Source organism: Salmo salar, chromosome 13 (assembly GCF_965601325.2).
Source record: "Salmo salar chromosome 13, fSalSal1, whole genome shotgun sequence".
NCBI classification, from domain to species: domain Eukaryota; kingdom Metazoa; phylum Chordata; class Actinopteri; order Salmoniformes; family Salmonidae; genus Salmo; species Salmo salar.
Genome location: NC_138303.1, coordinates 98174713 through 98197645, shown reverse-complemented (window position 1 = coordinate 98197645; position 22933 = coordinate 98174713). Strand labels below are relative to the sequence as shown.

The 22933-nt window shown below is 44.7% G+C and overlaps 1 protein-coding gene across 2 annotated transcripts in view; it reads left to right on the top strand.

Annotated features, from left to right (window-relative positions):
• LOC106568293 (CAP-Gly domain-containing linker protein 1) overlaps positions 1 to 14682 on the top strand; it is a 51667-nt gene extending 36985 nt beyond the window's left edge. For both annotated transcript variants that reach the window (XM_082960488.1, XM_014138495.3), the window contains 6 exons: positions 341 to 447; positions 2511 to 2567; positions 7111 to 7171; positions 11229 to 11447; positions 11623 to 11735; positions 11896 to 14682. In XM_082960488.1, the coding sequence (XP_082816614.1) occupies positions 341 to 447; positions 2511 to 2567; positions 7111 to 7171; positions 11229 to 11447; positions 11623 to 11735; positions 11896 to 12130 (792 nt within the window). In that variant the 3' untranslated portion in view covers positions 12131 to 14682. The remainder of the gene's footprint in view (positions 1 to 340; positions 448 to 2510; positions 2568 to 7110; positions 7172 to 11228; positions 11448 to 11622; positions 11736 to 11895) is intronic.
• Positions 14683 to 22933: the final 8251 nt, after the last annotated feature.

Below are 22933 nucleotides of genomic sequence, written 5' to 3'. Positions count from 1 at the left end.
GAGGAACCATCTCCTCCCTAATGGTGGTTTAACTGATGGAGGAACCATCTCCTCCATCGACATTGATGCTAGAAGTGACTCCATCCCTCACACACTCAGTATGTCTCTGTACCTATGTTTTGCAGACAGCTCATATAATGAGTAATGTTTATCTTTGTTCCAGTGGAGCAGCGTAACGCAGCACTGTGGCTTCATGTTGATGTCCGTGACTAAGACTGTTAGAGGCGTGAAGAAGATACAGCTTTTTCTGTTTACTGTTTACTGCGTGTCTAAATCTCTCTCTTTTGTCTGTCTCTTTCCTTCCTTTCATCTTTCCACCCATCCGTGGATCATCTTCCAGCTCGAGGCACTGAAACAGCAGAATTCCAAATTCCAGGAAGAACTCAGTCTCTCGCAGGTGCGAGGCAGCTCAGAAAGCCAGCACATTGGAACTCTGTGCAAGGAAATGTGAGTATGGACGAAGGTTTCTTATGCTTGCTTGTTGCTTGCGCAGCATGGTTAATGGAATGTGTGTGTAATGTGTGTGAAACTAGAATATTGGAATGTTGTGCTAGTAAAAATGAGTAGAACTAGAACCAGGAGTACCGGCGTATCAGAATTCTATGCGTGGAAATTATGGTTCTTTACATAATACGGTGGCATTCAGCGTTCAATTTATACATTGACTACAGACTGCCCTGGAAACAGCGACTAAACCCAACATGCCAGCTTCTTTGGGCCCAAAACACACAGGAGGAGTGGAGTGTAAGCTATGTGGCTTTGAGGTGTTTCAGTGTGTGGGTTAGACCAGCGCTTCAGAAGCCCGTGCAGGGAAACGTGAGAGAGGCTCATATCAAAGTCTTACTCAAATAGAGTCATAGACTCATATATAAATCTGACTCATGCTGCTTACTCATACTGATGATGTGGCCGAGACACACAGTGAGAGATTGAGAGTGAGAGATTGAGAGATTGAGAGGTAGATTGAGGGAGAAATCAAACGATCGAGAGATGGAGTGGGAGACTTAAGAGGGAGATCATGAGGGAGATCATGAGAGAGATTGAGAGAGCTTGAAGTACAATTCACTTGTATAGTCAGCCTGTAATACCAGTGTGTAAGCATGCTGTGTAGAACGTAGTCTTCTGGTATTAGAACCTGAAAACCAGTAACCAATTATGATGGGATAGTTCCCTCTGTGCCTTACTAGACACCAGTATGCTACTGAAAGGTACAGGTATGTAGGGAGGCTGCCACAGAGAGAGAAAGACCATATGAAATCTCTCTTTGTTATGGTGAGCGTCATGCATGACGTAGAGTTCTATTTATACGTCTGTGTGTGTGCATGGGTGGACACGTCTGTGTGTGTACATGTTGGAAGTGCATGTTTAACGTTGTGTGTGTGTCATCAGGTCCTTTATTATTCACTTTGTCCTGATTTATCTATTAGTGGCCATACATATTTATTATCCTTCACTCATCCCTCTCTCCCTTCATCCTATAAAGAGACAGACTCATCCCTCCCTCCCTTCATCCTATAAAGAGACAGACTCATCCCTCTCTCCCTTCATCCTATAAAGAGACAGACTCATCCCTCCCTCCCTTCATCCTATAAAGAGACAGACTCATCCCTCTCTCCCTTCATCCTATAAAGAGAGACTCATCCCTCCCTCCCTTCATCCTATAAAGAGAGACTCATCCCTCTCTCCCTATAAAGAGAGACTCATCCCTCTCTCCCTATAAAGAGAGACTCATCCCTCTCTCCCTTATATAATCACATCTTCTCCTAGAACCGCCTGCCTCCAACATGGCTGCACCGTGCATCGCATCTCATGACCTCCATGACGTGTGCATTTTTTACATTTGTATTTATTGAACCTTTATTTAACTAGGCAAGTCAGTTAAGAACAAATTCTTATTTACAATGACGGCCTACACCGGCCAAACCCGGACGACGCTGGGCCAATTGCGCGCCGCCCTATGGGACTCCCAATCACGGCCGGATGTGATTCAACCTGGATTCGAACCAGGGACTGTAGTGATGCCTCTTGCACTGAGATGCAGTGCCTTAGACCGCTGCTCCACTCGGGAGCCCAAGTGCACAGGCCTGCAAGTGTGTGCGTGCGTGTGTGTATGTGTGTTTGTGGGTGTGAGCGAAGCACAGCTTTGTGCTGCCAGAGACATCTTGTCTGAGAGAACAGCTGCATACGACCCAAACGGGGGGGGGGGGGGGGGGGGGGGTTACACATACTGAGCGTTAGACATGACATGTCATCACTGAGAGTTAGACATGTCATCACTACATAGCCATGACAACCTGTACACCCATATCAGCCCCACAGCCAAGCAGAGATCATTTGTGCTGTAAATGGATTGTTATTTCTGTATAAATGTGTTATTATTGATGTCGATTGTCCTTTATTAGAAAGTACCTCTAGATATAATGCATGTTGACTGTCCCTGGTAGGCAACTCACCCTCTCTCTCCCTTCTTCTCTCCCCCTGTCTCTCTTTTCTCCCGCTCTCTCTCTCAGTGAGGTACTGAAGCTGGCCAGTCTGAAGCCTCAGAACCAGCCAGACATGAAAGACAGGTAAGACATGTATTGCACAATGTATTCTCTGCTGCCTTAGGAAGACATTTTCAGTATTTCTAACTATGGAAGTAGCTGCACTTATAGCGTAGACATCTACAGCTTTCCTTTCCAACAGCTGTGCATAGTTGATCATAATTATCAAAACACAGTAAAACAGACAGTGAGAGCAGTGGACAGAGACAGATGGGGTTTTAGTGTGATGACAGTCAGTCGGCCAGTCAGTACATTTCATCTGGGGCTCAGAAGACAAAAAGCCTGCACTGCACCTAATACCACTACAGTAAAGTGATGTCTTTGTATATCCCTTCACTAACACTTCTAATGACAGGAGAAGAGAAGGGAAGGGAGGAAAGGAGAAGGGAGGGGGGGATAAAAGGTTGGGGAGGAGAGGGAATGGGAGGAGAAAGGATGGGAAGGGAGAAGAGAGGAGAAGAGATGGGAGGGGGAGAAAAGGTTGGGGAGGAAGGGAGATGGAATGGGAGGAAAAAGTAGGGCAGGGGAAGGGAGAAGAGAGGAGAAGAAGAAGGGAGGAGAAGAGGAAGGGAGAAGAGAGGAGAAGAGGGGGGAGGGAGGAGTGAAGAGAGGAGGATGGCGTCAAAAAGGTTATTTAAGCCATAGGGAAATGAGGAGTGGAATGTTATGTAGAGCAGTACTAATCAGTCAGGACACATCAGGGGATAACTACCTCATCAGGTGAATATTTCACACCCAGACAGTCAGTTATGATCTGTGATTCAGCAGCACTACCTAATCAATCAATCAATCAAATGTATTTATAAAGCCCTTTTTACATCAGCCGATGTCACAAAGTGCTGTACAGAAACCCAGCCTAAAACCCCAAACAGCAAGCAATGCAGATATAGAAGCACGGTGGCTAGGAAAAACTCCCTAGAAAGGCCAGAACCGAGGAAGAAACCTAGAGAGGAACCAGGCTCTGAGGGGTGACCAGTCCTCTTCTGGCTGTGCCAGGTGGAGATTATAACAGAACATGGCCAAGATGTTCAAACGTTCATAGATGACCAGCAGGGTCAGATAATAATAATCACAGTGGTTGTGGAGGGTGCAACAGTTCAACACCTCAGGTGTAAATGTCAGTTGGCTTTTCATAGCTTATCATTCAGAGTTAGAGACAGCAGGTGCGGTAGAGAGAGAGTCCAAAACAGCAGGTCCGGGACAAGGTAGCACTTCCAGTGATTATGTCAGGGTTCCATAGCCGCAGGCAGAACAGTTGAAACTGGAGCAGCAGCATGACCAGGTGGACTGGGGACAGAAAGGAGTCATCAGGCCAGGTAGGCCTGAGGCATGGTCCTAGGGCTCAGGTCCTCTGAGAGAAGAGAGAGAGAAAGAGAGAGAGAGAGAGAGAGAGAGAGAGAATTAGAGGGAGCATACTTAAATTCACACAGGACACCGGATAAGACAGGAGAAATACTCCAGATATAATAGACTGACCCTAGCCCCCCCGACACAAACTATTGCAGCATAAATACTGGAGGCTGAGACAGGAGGGGTCGAGAGACATTGTGGCCCCGTTCGACAATACCCCCAGACAGGGCCAAACAGGCAGGATATAACCCCACCCACTTTGCCAAAGCACAGCCCCCACACCACTAGAGGGATATCTTCAACCACCAACCTACTACCCTGAGACAAGGCCGAGTATAGCCCAAGAAGATCTTCCCCACAGCATGAACCCGAGGGGCGCGCCAACCCGGACAGGAAGATCACGTCAGTGACTCAACCCACTCAAGTGATGCACCCCTCCTAGGGACGGCATGGAAGAGCACCAGTAAGCCAGTGACACAGCCCCCGTAATAGGGTTAGAGGCAGAGAATCCCAGTGGAGAGAGGGGAACCGGCCAGGCAGAGAGAGCAAGGGCAGTTCATCGCTCCAGTGCCTTTCCGTTCACCTTCACACCCCTGGGCCAGACTACACTCAATCATAGGACTTACTGAAGAGATGAGTCTTCAATAAAGACTTAAAGGTTGAGACCGAGTCTGCTACTCTCACATGGATAGGCAGACCATTCCATAAAAATTGAGCTCTATAGGAGAAAGCCCTTCAATACTCTTCAATACTGCACGGTACGGTCTTTCCAAGCTAGTCGGAAGACTTCCAGTTTGGGGTAGTGCCATTTCCGTTCCAATTTTTTGGAAGCTTGCTTCAGGGCTCAGGTATTTTCTATATACCGGGGAGCTAGTTTCTTATGAGAAATGTTTTTTGTTTTTAGGGGTGCGACTGCATCTAGGGTATTAAGCAAGGTTACATTTAGTTCCTCAGTTAGGTGGTTAACCGATTTTTTGTACTCTGACGTCCTTGGGTAGGTGGAGGGAGCCTGGAAGGGCATCTAGGAATCTTTGGGTTGTCCGAGAATTTATAGCACAGCTTTTGATGATCCTTTGTTGGGGTCTGAGCAGATTATGTGTTGCGATTGCAAAAGTAATAAAATGGTGGTCCGATAGTCCAGGATTATGAGGAAAAACATTAGATCCACAATATTTATTCCACGGGACAAAACTAGGTCCAGAGTATGACTGTGGCAGTGAGTAGGTCCGGAGACATGTTGGACAAAACCCACTGAGTTGATGATGGCTCCGAAAGCCTTTTGGGGTGGGTCTGTTAAAATCACCAAAAATTTGAATATTATCTGCCATGACTACAAGGTCCGATAGGAATTCAGGGAACTCAGTGGCCCAGGAGGCCTGTAAACAGTAGCTATAAAAAGTGGTTGAGTAGGCTGCATAGATTTCATGACTACAAGGTCCGATAGGAATTCAGAGAACTCAGTGAGGAACGCTGTATATGTCCCAGGAGGCCTGTAAACAGTAGCTATAAAGAGTGGTTGAGTAGCTGCATAGAGTTCATGACTAGAAGCTCAAAAGATGAAAACGCAGTCTTTCTTTTGTGTAAATTGAAATTTGCTATCGTAAATGTTAGCAACACTTCCGCCTTTGCAGAATGCACGGGAAGTGAGGGATCTAACATTAAGTAGCCCTATTTTGAAATATCACAATCTCTTTCAATAATGACAGGAATGGAGGAGCTCTTTATTACAGTGAGATTGCTAAAGCAAACACCGCCATCTTTAATTTTGCCCAACCTAGATCGAGGCACAGACACGGTCTCAATGGGGATAGCTGAGCTGACTACACTGACTGTGCTAGTGGCAGACTCCAATAAGCTGGCAGGCTGGCTAACAGCCTGCTGCCTGGCCTGCACCCTATTTCATTGTGGAGCTAGAGGAGTTAGAGCCCTGTCTATGTTCGTAGATAAGATGAGAGCACCCCTCCAGCTAGGATGGAGTCCGTCACTCCTCAACAGGCCAGGCTTGGTCCTGTTTGTGGGTGAGTCCCAGAAAGAGGGCCAATTATCTACAAATTCTATCTTTTGGGAGGGGCAGAAAACAGTTTTCAACCAGCGATTGAGTTGTGAGACTCTGCTGTAGAGCTCATCACTCCCCCTAACTGGGAGGGGACCAGAGACAATTACTTGATGCCGACACATCTTTCTAGCTGATTTACACGCTGAAGCTATGTTGCGCTTGGTGACCTCTGACTGTTTCATCCTAACATCGTTGGTGCCGACGTGGATAACAATATTCCTATACTCTCTAAACTTGCCAGTTTTAGCCTTAGCCAGCACCATCTTCAGATTAGCCTTAACGTCAGTAGCCCTGCCCCCTGGTAAACAGTGTATGATCGCTAATCCAGACAGGAATGGATAAAGATAGGATCTACAATAGCATATATCTAGACATGTATCTTTTGTACAGGCTTTGTTTAGGGAGAGACATCAAAGCTACATCTGTTGTGATTGAGGTTGTATTGGATGAGACCCAGCAGGGTAATGCCATTCACAGACAGGTTAATCCACTGTAATCTGACTCCTCCCCCTGCTGCTGGTTGTCAAGTCTGATGGATTTCAACATCTGGATTAGTGTTGTCAGGGCTCCCCAGTGTAGTGAGTGAAAATGAGCTAACTACTCTCAGTATGTTTTGGTGAAGCTTGTCTCACTTCTTTGAGTATCACTACAAACTATTGTGTGACTTTTTTTTACACAATAAATTGAGGTGTGAAACTCTCCATTATAAAAATATATTATTCATGGTAAATCAAAAAGTTAAAAACATTTTGTGACGTTACAGTCAGAGACCGTCATCAGACACTGTACCCATAGAGACATGTATGCGTGCGCACGCACACACACACACACACACACACACACCAAGTTTCCCCCTGGCAATTTCAGACTATAGGCATACACTCTTCTAACGGCCATGGTGCGTTATGAGCACAAACAAAAAACTTTATTGGCACTGTCACTGCACAATGGGAACTTGGGTTGAGTCCCTGTCAGTCTGCCCTCCGAATTCACTACAATGTTCTGCTGCGTAGCCTAGGCGAACACCTTGCAAAGGATTTGTGCATAATAGCAACTATTAACAACCTTATCCAATCATACAGTTCTGCACTGTTCCTGACAGGCCCAGTGTTGCTGGGTGAGTTCTGTATTAAGCGGTTCTCTGCCTCTGTTCCTCCTCAGGGAAACTCTGTCCAACCAGGAGACAGATGAGGACAAGGAGCTGGAGACTCTGAGGGATGAGGTATAGTGTATATACACAACTCTGGCAGACTGAGGGACGAGGTATAGTGTATATACACAACTCTGGCAGACTGAGGGATGAGGTATAGTGTATATACACAACTCTGGCAGATTATGAGGGATGAGGTATAGTGTATATACACAACTCTGGCAGACTATGAGGGATGAGGTATAGTGTATATACACAACTCTGGCAGACTGAGGGATGAGGTATAGTGTATATACACAACTCTGGCAGACTGAGGGATGAGGTATAGTGTATATACACAACTCTGGCAGACTATGAGGGATGAGGTATAGTGTATATACACAACTCTGGCAGACTGAGGGATGAGGTATAGTGTATATACACAACTCTGGCAGACTGAGGGATGAGGTATAGTGTATATACACAACTCTGGCAGACTATGAGGGATGAGGTATAGTGTATATACACAACTCTGGCAGACTGAGGGATGAGGTATGGTGTATATACACAACTCTGGCAGACTGAGGGATGAGGTATAGTGTATATACACAACTCTGGCAGACTTTGGGGGATGAGGTATAGTGTATATACACAAGTCTGGCAGACTGAGGGATGAGGTATAGTGTATATACACAACTCTGGCAGACTGAGGGATGAGGTATGGTGTATATACACAACTCTGGCAGACTGAGGGATGAGGTATAGTGTATATACACAACTCTGGCAGACTGAGGGATGAGGTATAGTGTATATACACAACTCTGGCAGACTGAGGGATGAGGTATAGTGTATATATACAACTCTGGCAGACTATGAGGGATGAGGTATAGTGTATATACACAACTCTGGCAGACTGAGGGATGAGGTATAGTGTATATACACAACTCTGGCAGACTGAGGGATGAGGTATAGTGTATATACACAACTCTGGCAGATTATGAGGGATGAGGTATAGTGTATATACACAACTCTGGCAGACTGAGGGATGAGGTATAGTGTATATATACAACTCTGGCAGACTATGAGGGATGAGGTATAGTGTATATACACAACTCTGGCAGACTGAGGGATGAGGTATAGTGTATATACACAACTCTGGCAGACTGAGGGATGAGGTATAGTGTATATACACAACTCTGGCAGATTATGAGGGATGAGGTATAGTGTATATACACAACTCTGGCAGACTGAGGGATGAGGTATAGTGTATATACACAACTCTGGCAGACTATGAGGGATGAGGTATAGTGTATATACACAACTCTGGCAGACTGAGGGATGAGGTATAGTGTATATACACAACTCTGGCAGACTGAGGGATGAGGTATAGTGTATATACACAACTCTGGCAGACTATGAGGGATGAGGTATAGTGTATATACACAACTCTGGCAGACTGAGGGATGAGGTATAGTGTATATACACAACTCTGGCAGACTGAGGGATGAGGTATAGTGTATATACACAACTCTGGCAGACTGAGGGATGAGGTATAGTGTATATACACAACTCTGGCAGACTGAGGGATGAGGTATAGTGTATATACACAACTCTGGCAGACTGAGGGATGAGGTATAGTGTATATACACAACTCTGGCAGACTGAGGGATGAGGTATAGTGTATATACACAACTCTGGCAGACTGAGGGATGAGGTATGGTGTATATACACAACTCTGGCAGACTGAGGGATGAGGTATAGTGTATATACACAACTCTGGCAGACTGAGGGATGAGGTATAGTGTATATACACAACTCTGGCAGACTATGAGGGATGAGGTATAGTGTATATACACAACTCTGGCAGACTGAGGGATGAGGTATAGTGTATATACACAACTCTGGCAGACTGAGGGATGAGGTATAGTGTATATACACAACTCTGGCAGACTATGAGGGATGAGGTATAGTGTATATACACAACTCTGGCAGACTGAGGGATGAGGTATAGTGTATATACACAACTCTGGCAGACTGAGGGATGAGGTATAGTGTATATACACAACTCTGGCAGACTGAGGGATGAGGTATAGTGTATATACACAACTCTGGCAGACTGAGGGATGAGGTATAGTGTATATACACAACTCTGGCAGACTGAGGGATGAGGTATAGTGTATATACACAACTCTGGCAGACTGAGGGATGAGGTATAGTGTATATACACAACTCTGGCAGACTGAGGGATGAGGTATAGTGTATATACACAACTCTGGCAGACTGAGGGATGAGGTATAGTGTATATACACAACTCTGGCAGACTGAGGGATGAGGTATGGTGTATATACACAACTCTGGCAGACTGAGGGATGAGGTATAGTGTATATACACAACTCTGGCAGACTTTGGGGGATGACGTATAGTGTATATACACAACTCTGGCAGACTGAGGGATGAGGTATAGTGTATATACACAACTCTGGCAGACTGAGGGATGAGGTATGGTGTATATACACAACTCTGGCAGACTGAGGGATGAGGTATAGTGTATATACACAACTCTGGCAGACTGAGGGATGAGGTATAGTGTATATACACAACTCTGGCAGACTATGAGGGATGAGGTATAGTGTATATACACAACTCTGGCAGACTCTGGGGGATGAGGTATAGTGTATATACACAACTCTGGCAGACTATGAGGGATGAGGTATAGTGTATATACACAACTCTGGCAGACTGAGGGATGAGGTATAGTGTATATACACAACTCTGGCAGACTATGAGGGATGAGGTATAGTGTATATACACAACTCTGGCAGACTATGAGGGATGAGGTATAGTGTATATACACAACTCTGGCAGACTGAGGGATGAGGTATAGTGTATATACACAACTCTGGCAGACTATGAGGGATGAGGTATAGTGTATATACACAACTCTGGCAGACTCTGGGGGATGAGGTATAGTGTATATACACAACTCTGGCAGACTCTGAGGGATGAGGTATAGTGTATATACACAACTCTGGCAGACTCTGGGGGATGAGGTATAGTGTATATACACAACTCTGGCAGACTATGAGGGATGAGGTATAGTGTATATACACAACTCTGGCAGACTGAGGGATGAGGTATAGTGTATATACACAACTCTGGCAGACTGAGGGATGAGGTATAGTGTATATACACAACTCTGGCAGACTGAGGGATGAGGTATGGTGTATATACACAACTCTGGCAGACTGAGGGATGAGGTATAGTGTATATACACAACTCTGGCAGACTGAGGGATGAGGTATAGTGTATATACACAACTCTGGCAGACTATGAGGGATGAGGTATAGTGTATATACACAACTCTGGCAGACTCTGGGGGATGAGGTATAGTGTATATACACAACTCTGGCAGACTATGAGGGATGAGGTATAGTGTATATACATAACTCTGGCAGACTGAGGGATGAGGTATAGTGTATATACACAACTCTGGCAGACTATGAGGGATGAGGTATAGTGTATATACACAACTCTGGCAGACTCTGGGGGATGAGGTATAGTGTATATACACAACTCTGGCAGACTCTGAGGGATGAGGTATAGTGTATATACACAACTCTGGCAGACTCTGGGGGATGAGGTATAGTGTATATACACAACTCTGGCAGACTATGAGGGATGAGGTATAGTGTATATACACAACTCTGGCAGACTATGAGGGATGAGGTATAGTGTATATACACAACTCTGGCAGACTGAGGGATGAGGTATAGTGTATATACACAACTCTGGCAGACTGAGGGATGAGGTATAGTGTATATACACAACTCTGGCAGACTGAGGGATGAGGTATAGTGTATATACACAACTCTGGCAGACTGAGGGATGAGGTATAGTGTATATACACAACTCTGGCAGACTGAGGGATGAGGTATAGTGTATATACACAACTCTGGCAGACTCTGGGGGATGAGGTATAGTGTATATACACAACTCTGGCAGACTCTGGGGGATGAGGTATAGTGTATATACACAACTCTGGCAGACTCTGGGTCTTTTGATGAAGAAATTAAGAACTGGCATTGGTTCCGATGCTTGTTCTCTGTATTTGTATATTAGCTGAAACCTCTCTGTCTCCCTCTCCCTGTAGATCGCGGTGCTGCGAGGTGAGAACGCCATGGCCAAGACGCTGCAGTCTGCCGTGGAGACGCTGGAGAGAGACAAGGCCCAGCTACAGGAACGCGTCACCAGCCTGGAGCAGAGGCTATTGGGACGGCAGGCCTCCGAGGGAGGGGACAGTGGAGTGCCTTCCTCAGGTGACACAGCTCTGGACCAGTTGAGAGAAGAGAAGGAGTTTGCAGAGGGACAGGTATGATTGGCAATTAGTCAAACAATTTCACCATCTGCTTGTCACTAAAGCACTATATCACTTGCATAGAAAGATATCTGCGCTTCCACCATTGTCTCTCATTCCACCTCGCTCTTTCTTGTATAAACTTGACAGTGATCTCTCTTCTCTCCCTCCATCTATTTCCCTCCTTCAGATGAACTTCCTGAACAGTGTGATTGTGGACCTGCAGAGGAAGAATGAGGAGTTGAAGGTCAAGCTGAAGAAGATGGCTCTGGCGGAGTTCAATGGCAATGACGGCACTGATGGGTCAGTCTTATAACCAATGACCTCTGAACCCTAACTCCAAATGTAGTCCTTAGTTACAGTTGTTGACAGACCCCTCAGAATGCACTATTTAGCATCTCCCTAATCACTCCTTTCCTCTTGCTCGCTCGCTCTCTCTCTCTTTCTCTCTCTCCATCTCTAGTTTGGAGGAGGGTGGATCTAAGAAGGACAAGAAGGCTCCTCCTCGTCTGTTCTGTGATATCTGTGACTGTTTTGACTTGCATGACACTGAGGACTGTCCGACCCAGGCCCAGAGCCCCGACTCAGTCCACCACTCTTCCTTCAAGGGCAAACCTGCCGACCAGCGGCCGTATTGCGACATCTGTGGGGCCTTTGGTCACTCCACAGAGTCCTGCCAGGAAGACCAGACCTTCTAGACACTCATCTTCTCACCCCAACCATGCCAGGCCTAGCTTTAGGACCCTTCACAGACCATCAAACACACACCAGACTCCTTTCTCTGGGTTTTTAATAACATAGTATTTATGTATGTCACTCACTGTCATAGTCCACTCAGATAACCCCAAATCACCCACTACAAAATACTCTCCTACTATGTCTAATACTTCCTCTAACTCTCCTCTCCTCCCTTTCTCTAACTCTCCTCACTCTCTCTAACTCTCCTCCCTCTCTCTAACTCTCCTCCCTCTCTCTAACTCTCCTCCCTTTCTCTAACTCTCCTCTCCTCCCTCTCTCTAAACCTCCTCCCTCTCTCTAACTCTCCTCTCCTCCCTTTCTCTAACTCTTCTCTCCTCCCTTTCTCTAACTCTCCTCTCCTCCCTCTCTAACTCTCCTCCCTCTCTCCCTCTCTCTCCAACTCTCCTCCCTCTCTCTAACTCTCCTCTCCTCCCTTTCTCCAACTCTCCTTTCCTCCCTCTCTCTAACTCTCCTCCCTTTCTCTAACTCTCCTCCCTCTCTCTAACTCTCCTCCCCTCCCTCTAACTCTCCTCCCTCTAATTATCCTTTCCTCCCTCTAACTCTCCTCCCCTCCCTCTAACTCTCCTCCCCTCCCTCTAACTCTCCTCCCCTCCCTCTAACTCTCCTCAATCTCTCTCTCTCCTCCCTCTAATTATCCTTTCCTCCCTCTAACTCTCCTCCCCTCCCTCTAACTCTCTATCTCTCCTCCCTCTAACTATCCTTCCCTCCCTCTAACTCTTCTCCCTCTCTCTAACTCTTCTCCCTCTAACTATCCTTCCCTCCCTCTAACTATCCTCCCTCTCTCTATCTCTCCTCCCTCTAACTCTCCTCCCTCTAACTCTCCTCCCTCTCTCTATCCTTCCCTCCCTCTAACTCTCCTCCCTCTCTAACTCTCCTCCCTCTCTCTATCTCTCCTCCCTCTAACTATCCTTCCCTCCCTCTAACTCTCCTCCCTCTCTAACTCTCCTCCCTCTAATGATCCTTTCCTCCCTCTAACTCTCCTCCCCTCCCTCTAACTCTCCTCCCTCTCTCTATCCTTCCCTCCCTCTAACTCTCCTCCCTCTCTAACTCTCCTCCCTCTAACTCTTCTCCCTCTCTCTAACTCTCCTCCCTCCCTCTAACTCTCCTCCATCTCTCTATCTCTCCTCCCTCTAACTATCCTTCCCTCCCTCTAACTCTTCTCCCTCTCTCTAACTCTTCTCCCTCTCTCTAACTCTTCTCCCTCTCTCTAACTCTCCTCCATCTCTCTAACTCTCCTCCATCTCTCTCTCTCCTCCCTCTAACTATCCTTCCCTCCCTCTAACTCTTCTCCCTCTCTCTAACTCTCCTCCATCTCTCTAACTCTCCTCCATCTCTCTATCTCTCCTCCCTCTAACTATCCTTCCCTCCCTCTAACTCTCCTCCCTCTAACTCTCCTCCCTCTCTTTATCTCTCCTCCCTCTAACTATCCTTCCCTCCCTCTAACTCTCCTCCCTCTCTCTATCTCTCCTCCCTCTAACTATCCTTCCCTCCCTCTAACTCTCCTCCCTCCCTCTAACTATCCTTCCCTCCCTCTAACTCTCCTCCCTCTCTCTAACTCTCCTCCCTCTCTCTAACTCTCCTCCCTCCCTCTAACTCTCCTCCCTCTCTTTATCTCTCCTCCCTCTAACTATCCTTCCCTCCCTCTAACTCTCCTCCCTCTCTCTATCTCTCCTCCCTCTAACTATCCTCCCCTCCCTCTAACTCTCCTCCCTCCCTCTAACTATCCTTCCCTCCCTCTAACTCTCCTCCCTCTCTCTAACTCTCCTCCCTCTCTCTAACTCTCCTCCCTCTCTCTAACTCTCCTCCCTCTCTCTATCTCTCCTCCCTCTAACTATCCTCCCCTCCCTCTAACTCTCCTCCCTCCCTCTAACTATCCTTCCCTCCCTCTAACTCTCCTCCCTCTCTCTAACTCTCCTTCCCTCCCTCTAACTCTCCTCCCTCTCTCTATCTCTCCTCCCTCTAACTATCCTCCCCTCCCTCTAACTCTCCTCCCTCCCTCTAACTATCCTTCCCTCCCTCTAACTCTCCTCCCTCTCTCTAACTCTTCTCCCTCCCTCTAACTCTCCTTCCTTGCTTTAACTCTCCTCTCTCTAACTCTCCTCTTATCCCTCTCCTCTCTCTAACTCTCCTCTCTCTAACTCCCTCTCCTACATCCAGAGATATACTGCTGTGGTGCAAGATACATTTTAGGATTGGAACAAAAGGAATCAGTCTTATGTCATTAGTTCATAAAGGAATCAATATTCTGTGATTTGTTCCTAAAGGAATCAGTCTTCTGTTTTTAGTTCATAAAGGAATCAGTATTCTGTTATTAGTTCATAAAGGAACCAGTATTCTGTTATTAGTTCATAAAGGAATCCGTAATCTGTTATTAGTTCATAAAGAAATCAGTATTCTGTTATTAGTTCATTAAGGAATCAGCCTTCTGTTATTAGTTCATAAAGAAATCAGTAATGTGTTATTAGTCCATAAAGAAATCAGTAATTTGTTATTAGTCCATAAAGGAATCAGTAATTTGTTATTAGTCATAAAGGAATCAGTCTTCTGTTATTAGTTCATTATTTTATGTATTTGTTTGTTTGTTTTCATATAGAGCATGGGTTGGTTTTTAACTTCAGTTCCTACGGGAACTAAACTTCCTATGTGTGACCGGGCAAGTGGGAGGGCATTTGACGCAGACATACGCGTGGTGAAGGGCCTGGATGCACCAGACTGGTTCACTGCTAATAGCACTATTAATGTTTCTCTACCACATTCCCAGTCAGTGTACTGTATCCAGGCCCAGACATGGACCCTAGGGATGTCCACTCCACATAGGAAACAAGCTAGGACCACAGGACACATCTACTTGTACTACTAGGTTGTGTTCAGTAGGCACCAAATGGTAGAGAACGTTTTAGAACTGGAAATATTTCGGGAAATTCTCAACAACAGAAAAAGCTCATTTTCAGTTTCAAACGTTTTCTGTTTTCATGTCCACTCAACATTAACCTGGTTCTAGTTGCACAAGTTAGCGTTTACCATCATGAATGTTGTTCTGGAGGCAGCTCTGCAGAGTGGTCACTAGCTGGCACAGCCACAAAGTCATACAATCTGATTTGAACCCTAACCTTAACCACACTGCTAACCCTAATCCTAACCTTAAATTAAGACCAAAAAGCACATTTCTGTTTTCATAAATGTTCACAATATAGCTAATTTTGACTTTGTAGCTGGCCTATCTAAGGAGAAATCGCTCCAGGACAAGACTCATAACAATTAACGTCAACCTGCGCTTGTTGCAGAGCCAAACCAAGGCAACAGGACGCCACTACTAACTTACTGCACTACTCACCAAGGCAACAGGACGCCAGCCACTACTAACTTACTGCACTACTCACCAAGGCAACAGGACGCCACTACTAACTTACTGCACTACTCACCAAGGCAACAGGACGCCAGCCACTACTAACTTACTGCACTACTCACCAAGGCAACAGGACGCCAGCCACTACTAACTTACTGCACTACTCACCAAGGCAACAGGACGCCAGCCACTACTAACTTACTGCACTACTCACCAAGGCAACAGGACGCCAGCCACTACTAACTTACTGCACTACTCACCAAGGCAACAGGACGCCAGCCACTACTAACTTACTGCACTACTCACCAAGGCAACAGGACGCCAGCCACTACTAACTTACTGCACTACTCACCAAGGCAACAGGACGCCAGCCACTACTAACTTACTGCACTACTCACCAAGGCAACAGGACGCCAGCCACTACTAACTTACTGCACTACTCACCAAGGCAACAGGACGCCAGCACTACTAACTTACTGCACTACTCACCAAGGCAACAGGACGCCAGCCACTACTAACTTACTGCACTACTCACCAAGGCAACAGGACGCCAGCCACTACTAACTTACTGCACTACTCACCAAGGCAACAGGACGCCAGCCACTACTAACTTACTGCACTACTCACCAAGGCAACAGGACGCCAGCCACTACTAACTTACTGCACTACTCACCAAGGCAACAGGACGCCAGCCACTACTAACTTACTGCACTACTCACCAAGGCAACAGGACGCCAGCCACTACTAACTTACTGCACTACTCACCAAGGCAACAGGACGCCAGCCACTACTAACTTACTGCACTACTCACCAAGGCAACAGGACGCCAGCCACTACTAACTTACTGCACTACTCACCAAGGCAACAGGACGCCAGCCACTACTAACTTACTGCACTACTCACCAAGGCAACAGGACGCCAGCCACTACTAACTTACTGCACTACTCACCAAGGCAACAGGACGCCACTACTAACTTACTACACTACTCACCAAGGCAACAGGACGCCAGCCACTACTAACTTACTGCACTACTCACCAAGGCAACAGGACGCCAGCCACTACTAACTTACTGCACATCTGACCAAGGCAACAAGACTCCAGCCACTACTAACTTACTGCACTACTCACCAAGGCAACAGGACGCCAGCCACTACTAACTTACTGCACTACTCACCAAGGCAACAGGACGCCACTACTAACTTACTGCACTACTCACCAAGGCAACAGGACGCCACTACTAACTTACTGCACTACTCACCAAGGCAACAGGACGCCACTACTAACTTACTGCACTACTCACCAAGGCAACAGGACGCCAGCCACTACTAACTTACTGCACTACTCACCAAGACAACAGGACGCCACTACTAACTTACTGCACTACTCACCAAGGCAACAAGACTCCAGCCACTACTAACTTACTGCACTACTCACCAAGGCAACAGGACGCCACTACTAACTTACTGCCCTACTCACCAAGACAACAAGACTCCAGCCACTACTAACTTACTACACTACTCACCAAGACAACAGGACGCCAGCCACTACTAACTTACTGCACTACTCACCAAGGCAACAGGACGCCAGCCACTACTAACTTACTGCACTACTCACCAAGGCAACAGGACGCCAGCCACTACTAACTTACTGCACTACTCACCAAGACAACAGGACGCCACTACTAACTTACTGCACTACTCACTTTAAAACGCCCTCTTAGACTACAGGGCACAATTAGACTATTTTTGTTTTAGCATGGCAGTTTCTAACTTATTGATTTGATAATAAATGTCAAGACAGAATGGTACCTAGTAATTACTGTCACGTTTTATGTAATGCCTATGTTTTTTATGTATTGTCTTTTAAAAACTACCTGTATAGATATACGTGCAGTAAAGCTATGTACTGAAGCACACAGTTTGGATCATATTGAATCTCCCAGTGTATCAAAGATATGTATGCTAGATCTATGTGACTAACCAATGACACCTGTCTTTGTGAATACCCATCAGAAGTTTTCTGAATGAACAAAATGTGCACAAGGTGCCATGGAAACAAAAGGATATTTTATGCATATTTTATTATTCTGCTTTGTCGTGATAGGAAACGGACCTGTATGTTGTTGTATGATAATGCCGTATCGACTCCAGGGAACAAACTTAACACACTTGTAAAGATGTTATTAACTCTATAAGCACATTGTTGACTATTTCTACTTTACTAAGTGACGTGTCTGATTAGTGCACCGTTTACTATGTTACACTGAACATCATCTATAAAGGCTTTATAAAGGGTTTGTAAATAGTTCAACTGTCATAAACCCTTTACAGATGAGGACCCTTAACATGGTACTGTTTTATGTGCTGTACACACCGAATGATTCAATACAACAAATACTATAAAAACAAATACTCCGCCTGTGGCGTCGTGATTTTCTCTTGTCTGATGATGTAAGCTATAATCCAACAATCAAGAGAAGGTGGAATAAACAACAACCATATTGCGTAGACCTGTCCAATCCATCCTTTCAGATCTCCACAGTGTCCAATGGGTAGGAGTAGGGATTGTTTCTGGACAAGACTCCTCTCTGCTCAGCCCCCCCAACCCAAGGCCCCCAGCCAGCCACACCTATACTAACTAACTATTAGGCTGTTTCCATCTCTAGGACCAATAAGTACTGGAGCTGCTCATGATTCATTCATCCCCAGATCCATTACCCCTGACAGGACAAGGGGAACTGAAATAATCCTCTTCATTTTTAATGAGTTCCCCTCCCAGCCAATGTAGTCAAACAAAACAGAAGGAAAATAATCATGAAATAACCACAGGCCCCTAAAAGAGAAGGTATTAGGGAAGTATTTTTGTACTGCACACAGAGCCAGATGCTACCACTGATTCCCTTGTCTCTGAGTCTAATGAGATCCTCATTCACACTGGATTATCAACACAAAATATGCATTAGGAGAAATCTGCAGGCCTCAAACTCCATGGAAAAGTTTAGTTATTTTGACCTATAATTCAAACAGAAAGAAAAATACAGAAATACTGAGGCTTACCCGACTGTTGAAGAGTTGGCTAGTACTGGAGTTAGTACGTCTGAAATCATGTGAACGGGTAACAGAATGATTTGTGGATTTTTATTAATAAAACAAAACCATTGGACATATTCAAATCCAAGCACTAGCGATGTAATAAATAAATCCAAACTAACCATCAATCTGTACAAGATCATTCTAAACTGAAACATGTTCCCAAGAAAACACTAAAATATCGGACATTTTCACATCTCCCAGCTCCGTACACACAGTTTAGGAGTTAAACTAGAAGCATTAACTGACTCAATCAGAATCAGGTGAAAGCTTCAACATAATAAAGATAGATATCTAACACTGAGTGTTGTACATAATGCTGTTCTTCTAACTGTTCATGTCAATAACATAACATCACTACAGTGAGGGAAAAAAGTATATGATCCCCTGCTGATTTTGTACATTTGCCCACTGACAAAGAAATGATCAGTCTATAATTTTAATGGTAGGTTTATTTGAACAGTGAGAGACAGAATAACAACAAAAAAATCCAGAAAAACGCATGTCAAAAATGTAAAAAATTTATTTGCATTTTAATGAGGGAAATAAGTATTTGACCCCCTCTCAATCAGAAAGATTTCTGGCTCCCAGGTGTCTTTTATACAGGTAACGAGCTGCATGCGGGGCGCTGTCCTCAGATAATCGCATGGTGTGCTTTCGCCGTAAAGCCTTTTTGAAATCTGACACAGCGGCTGGATTAAAAAGAAGTTAAGCTTTATTTTGATGTATTACACTTATATTCTTGTGAATGTTGAATATTTATGTTTCTGTAGTTTGAATTTAGCGCTCTGCAATTTCACTGGATGTTGTCAAATCAATCCCGCTAATGGGATTCGAGCCAGATTCGCGTTTAAGGGATCGCTAAGAGGTTTTAAGCCATTTTGCCACAACTTTGGAAGTATGCTTGGGGTCATTGTACATTTGGAAGACCCATTTGCGAACAAGCTTTAACTTCCTGACTGATGTCTTGAGATGTTGCTTCAACATATCCACACATTTTCCATCCTCATGATGCCATCTATTTTGTGAAGTGCACCAGTCCCTACTGCAGCAAAGCAACCCCACAACATGATGCTGCCACCCCCGTGCTTCACGGTTGGGATGGTGTTCTTCGGCTTGCAAGCCTCCCCCCTTTTCCTCCAAACATAACGATGGTCATTATGGCCAAACAATTCTTTTTTTGTTTCATCAGACCAGAGGACATTTCTCCAAAAAGTACGATCATGTAACCATTTGCAGTTACAAACCATAGTCTGGCTTTTCTATGGCGGTTTTGGAGCAGTGACTTCTTCCTTGCTGAGCGGCCTTTCAGGTTATGTCGATATAGGACTCGTTTTACTGTGGATATAGATACTTTTGTACCCGTTTCCTCCAGCATCTTCACAAGGTCCTTTGGTGTTGTTCTGGGATTGATTTCTACTTTTTGCACCAAAGTACGTTCATCTCTGGGAGACAGAACGCGTCTCCTTCCTGAGTGGTATGATGGCTGCGTGGTCCCATGGTGTTTATACTTGCGTGCTATTGTTTGTACAGATGAATGTGGTACCTTCAGGAATTTAGAAATTGCTCCCAAGAATGAACCAGACTTGTGGAGGTCTACAATTTTTTACTGAGGTCTTGGCTGATTCCTTTTGATTTTCCCATGATGTCAAGCAAAGAGGCACTGAGTTTGAAGGTAGGCCTTGAAATACATCCACAGGTACACCTCCAATTAACTAAAATTATGTCAATTAGCCTAATCAGAAGCTTCTAAAGCCATGACATCATTTTCTGGAATTTTCCAAGCTGTTTAAAGGTACAGTCAATTTAGTGCATGTAAACTTCTGACCCACTGGAATTGTGATACAGTGAATTATAAGTGAAATAATCTGTCTGTAAACAATTGTTGGAAAAATGACTTGTGTCATGCACAAAGTAGATGTCCTAACCGACTTGCCAAAAGTATAGTTTGTTAACAAGAAATTTGTGGAGTGGTTGAAAAACGAGATTTAATGACTCCAACCTAAGTGTATGTAAACTTCAGACTTCAACTGTAAATGAAACCAGTACCACTGTGTTGTTCTACCTCAAGAAAACAATGACAGTAAAAACATTTTTTTAAATCACACACAGTACCTGTCAAAAGTTTGGACCCACCGACTCATTCAAGGGTTTTTCTTTATTTTTACTATTTTCTACATTGTAGAATAATAGTGAAGACATCAAAACTATGAAATAATACATATGGAATCATGTAGTAACCAAAAAAAGTGTTAAACAAATCAAAATATATTTTATATTTGAGATTCTTCAAAGTAGACACCCTTTGCCTTGATCACAGCTTTGCAAACTCTTGGCATTCTCTCAACCAGCTTCATGAGGTACTCACCTGGAATGCATTTCAATTAACAGGTGTGCCTTTTTAACCTGTTTAGGATAGGGGGCAGTATTTTCACGGCCGGATAAAAAACGTACCCGATTTAATCTGGTTATTACTCCTGCCCAGAAACTAGAATATGCATATAATTGTTTTATTTGGATAGAAAACACCCTAAAGTTTCTAAAACTGTTTGAATGGTGTCTGTGAGTATAACAGAACTCATATGGCAGGCCAAAACCTGAGAAGATTCCATACAGGAAGTGCCCTCTCAGACCATTTCTTGGCCTTCTATACTCTTTATGGAAAATAGAGGATCTCTGCTGTAACGTGACATTTTCTGAGGCTCCCATAGGCTCTCAGAAGGCGCCAGAACGGGGAATGATGACTCTGCAGTCCCTGGGCGAAAAACAGTAGGGCTTTTGGAAAGTGGTCGTTCTGAGAACAATGACACGGGTGCGCGCGTGCATGTGAAGACTCCATTTTCTATTTTCAGTGTTTGAAGGAAAACAAGGTCTCCCGGTCGGAATATTATCGCTATTTTACGAGAAAAATCGTAAACAGCGTTTGACATGCTTCGAAGTACGGTAATGGAATATTTAGACATTTTTTGTCATGATACGCGCTGGCGCGTCACCCTTCGGATAGTGTCTTGAACGCAAGAACAAACGCAGCTATTTGGATATAACTATGGATTATTTGGAACCAAAACAACATTGGGTGTTGAAGTAGAAGTCCTGGGAGTGCATTCTGACGAAGAACAGCAAAAGTAATCAAATTTTTCTTATAGTAAATCTGAGTTTGGTGAGTGCCAAACTTGGTGGGTGTCAAAATAGATAGCTATGATGGCCGGGCTATCTACTCAGAATATTGCAAAATGTGCTTTCACCGAAAAGCTATTTTAAAATCGGACACTGCGATTGCATAAAGGAGTTCTGTATCTATAATTCTTAAAATAATTGTTATGTTTTTTGTGAACGTTTATCGTGAGTAATTTAGTAAATTCACCGGAAGTTTTCGTGGGTATGCTAGTTCTGAACGTCACATGCTAATGTAAAAAGCTGGTTTTTGATATAAATATGAACTTGATTGAACAAAACATGCATGTATTGTATAACATAATGTCCTAGGAGTGTCATCTCATGAAGATAAAAGGTTAGTGCTGCATTAGCTGTGGTTTCGTTTTTTGTGACATATGCTAGCTCGAAAAATGGGTGTGTGATTATTTCTGGCTGAATACTGTCCTGACATAATTTGTCACAGCTGTCGTCAGGAAAGGAGGACCAAAATGCAGCAGGATTGTGGATGCTCATCTTGAAGTTTATTTTAACTCAAAAGTGAACACCAAAATAATAAACACAACGAACTCACGATCAACAAAACAGTCTTGTCAGGCTCACACACGCTAAACAAGAAACAATCTCCCACAACTACAAACACAAACACACCCTAATATATAGGACTCTCAATCAAAGGCAAATAGACAACACCTGCCTTCAATTGAGAGTCCCTACCCCAATTAACTAAACATAGAAACAGATTCACTAGACTAAACATAGAAATACATAAACATAACACAGTGCCCAAAACCCCCGGAATACATAAATCAAATGCCCTACTAAATCAACCACCACCCCGAACCACATAAAACAAATACCCTCTGCCACGTCCTGACCAAACTACAATAATAATTAACCCTTATACTGGTCAGGACGTGACAGTACCCCCCCTAAAGGTGCAGACCCCGGACGCACCTCCTAAATAAACAAAACCCAAAACAACAACAACAACAAAAAAATCCCCCTAAACTAAAGGGAGGGAAGGGAGGGTGGCTGCCGTCACCGACGGCACTAGTGCTACACCCCCCTCCCCAACCCACCTATGCAGGTGGTGGTTCAGGCTCCGGCCTACTGTCCTCCAGAATGCAGACCGACCCGATCAGCCTCGGGC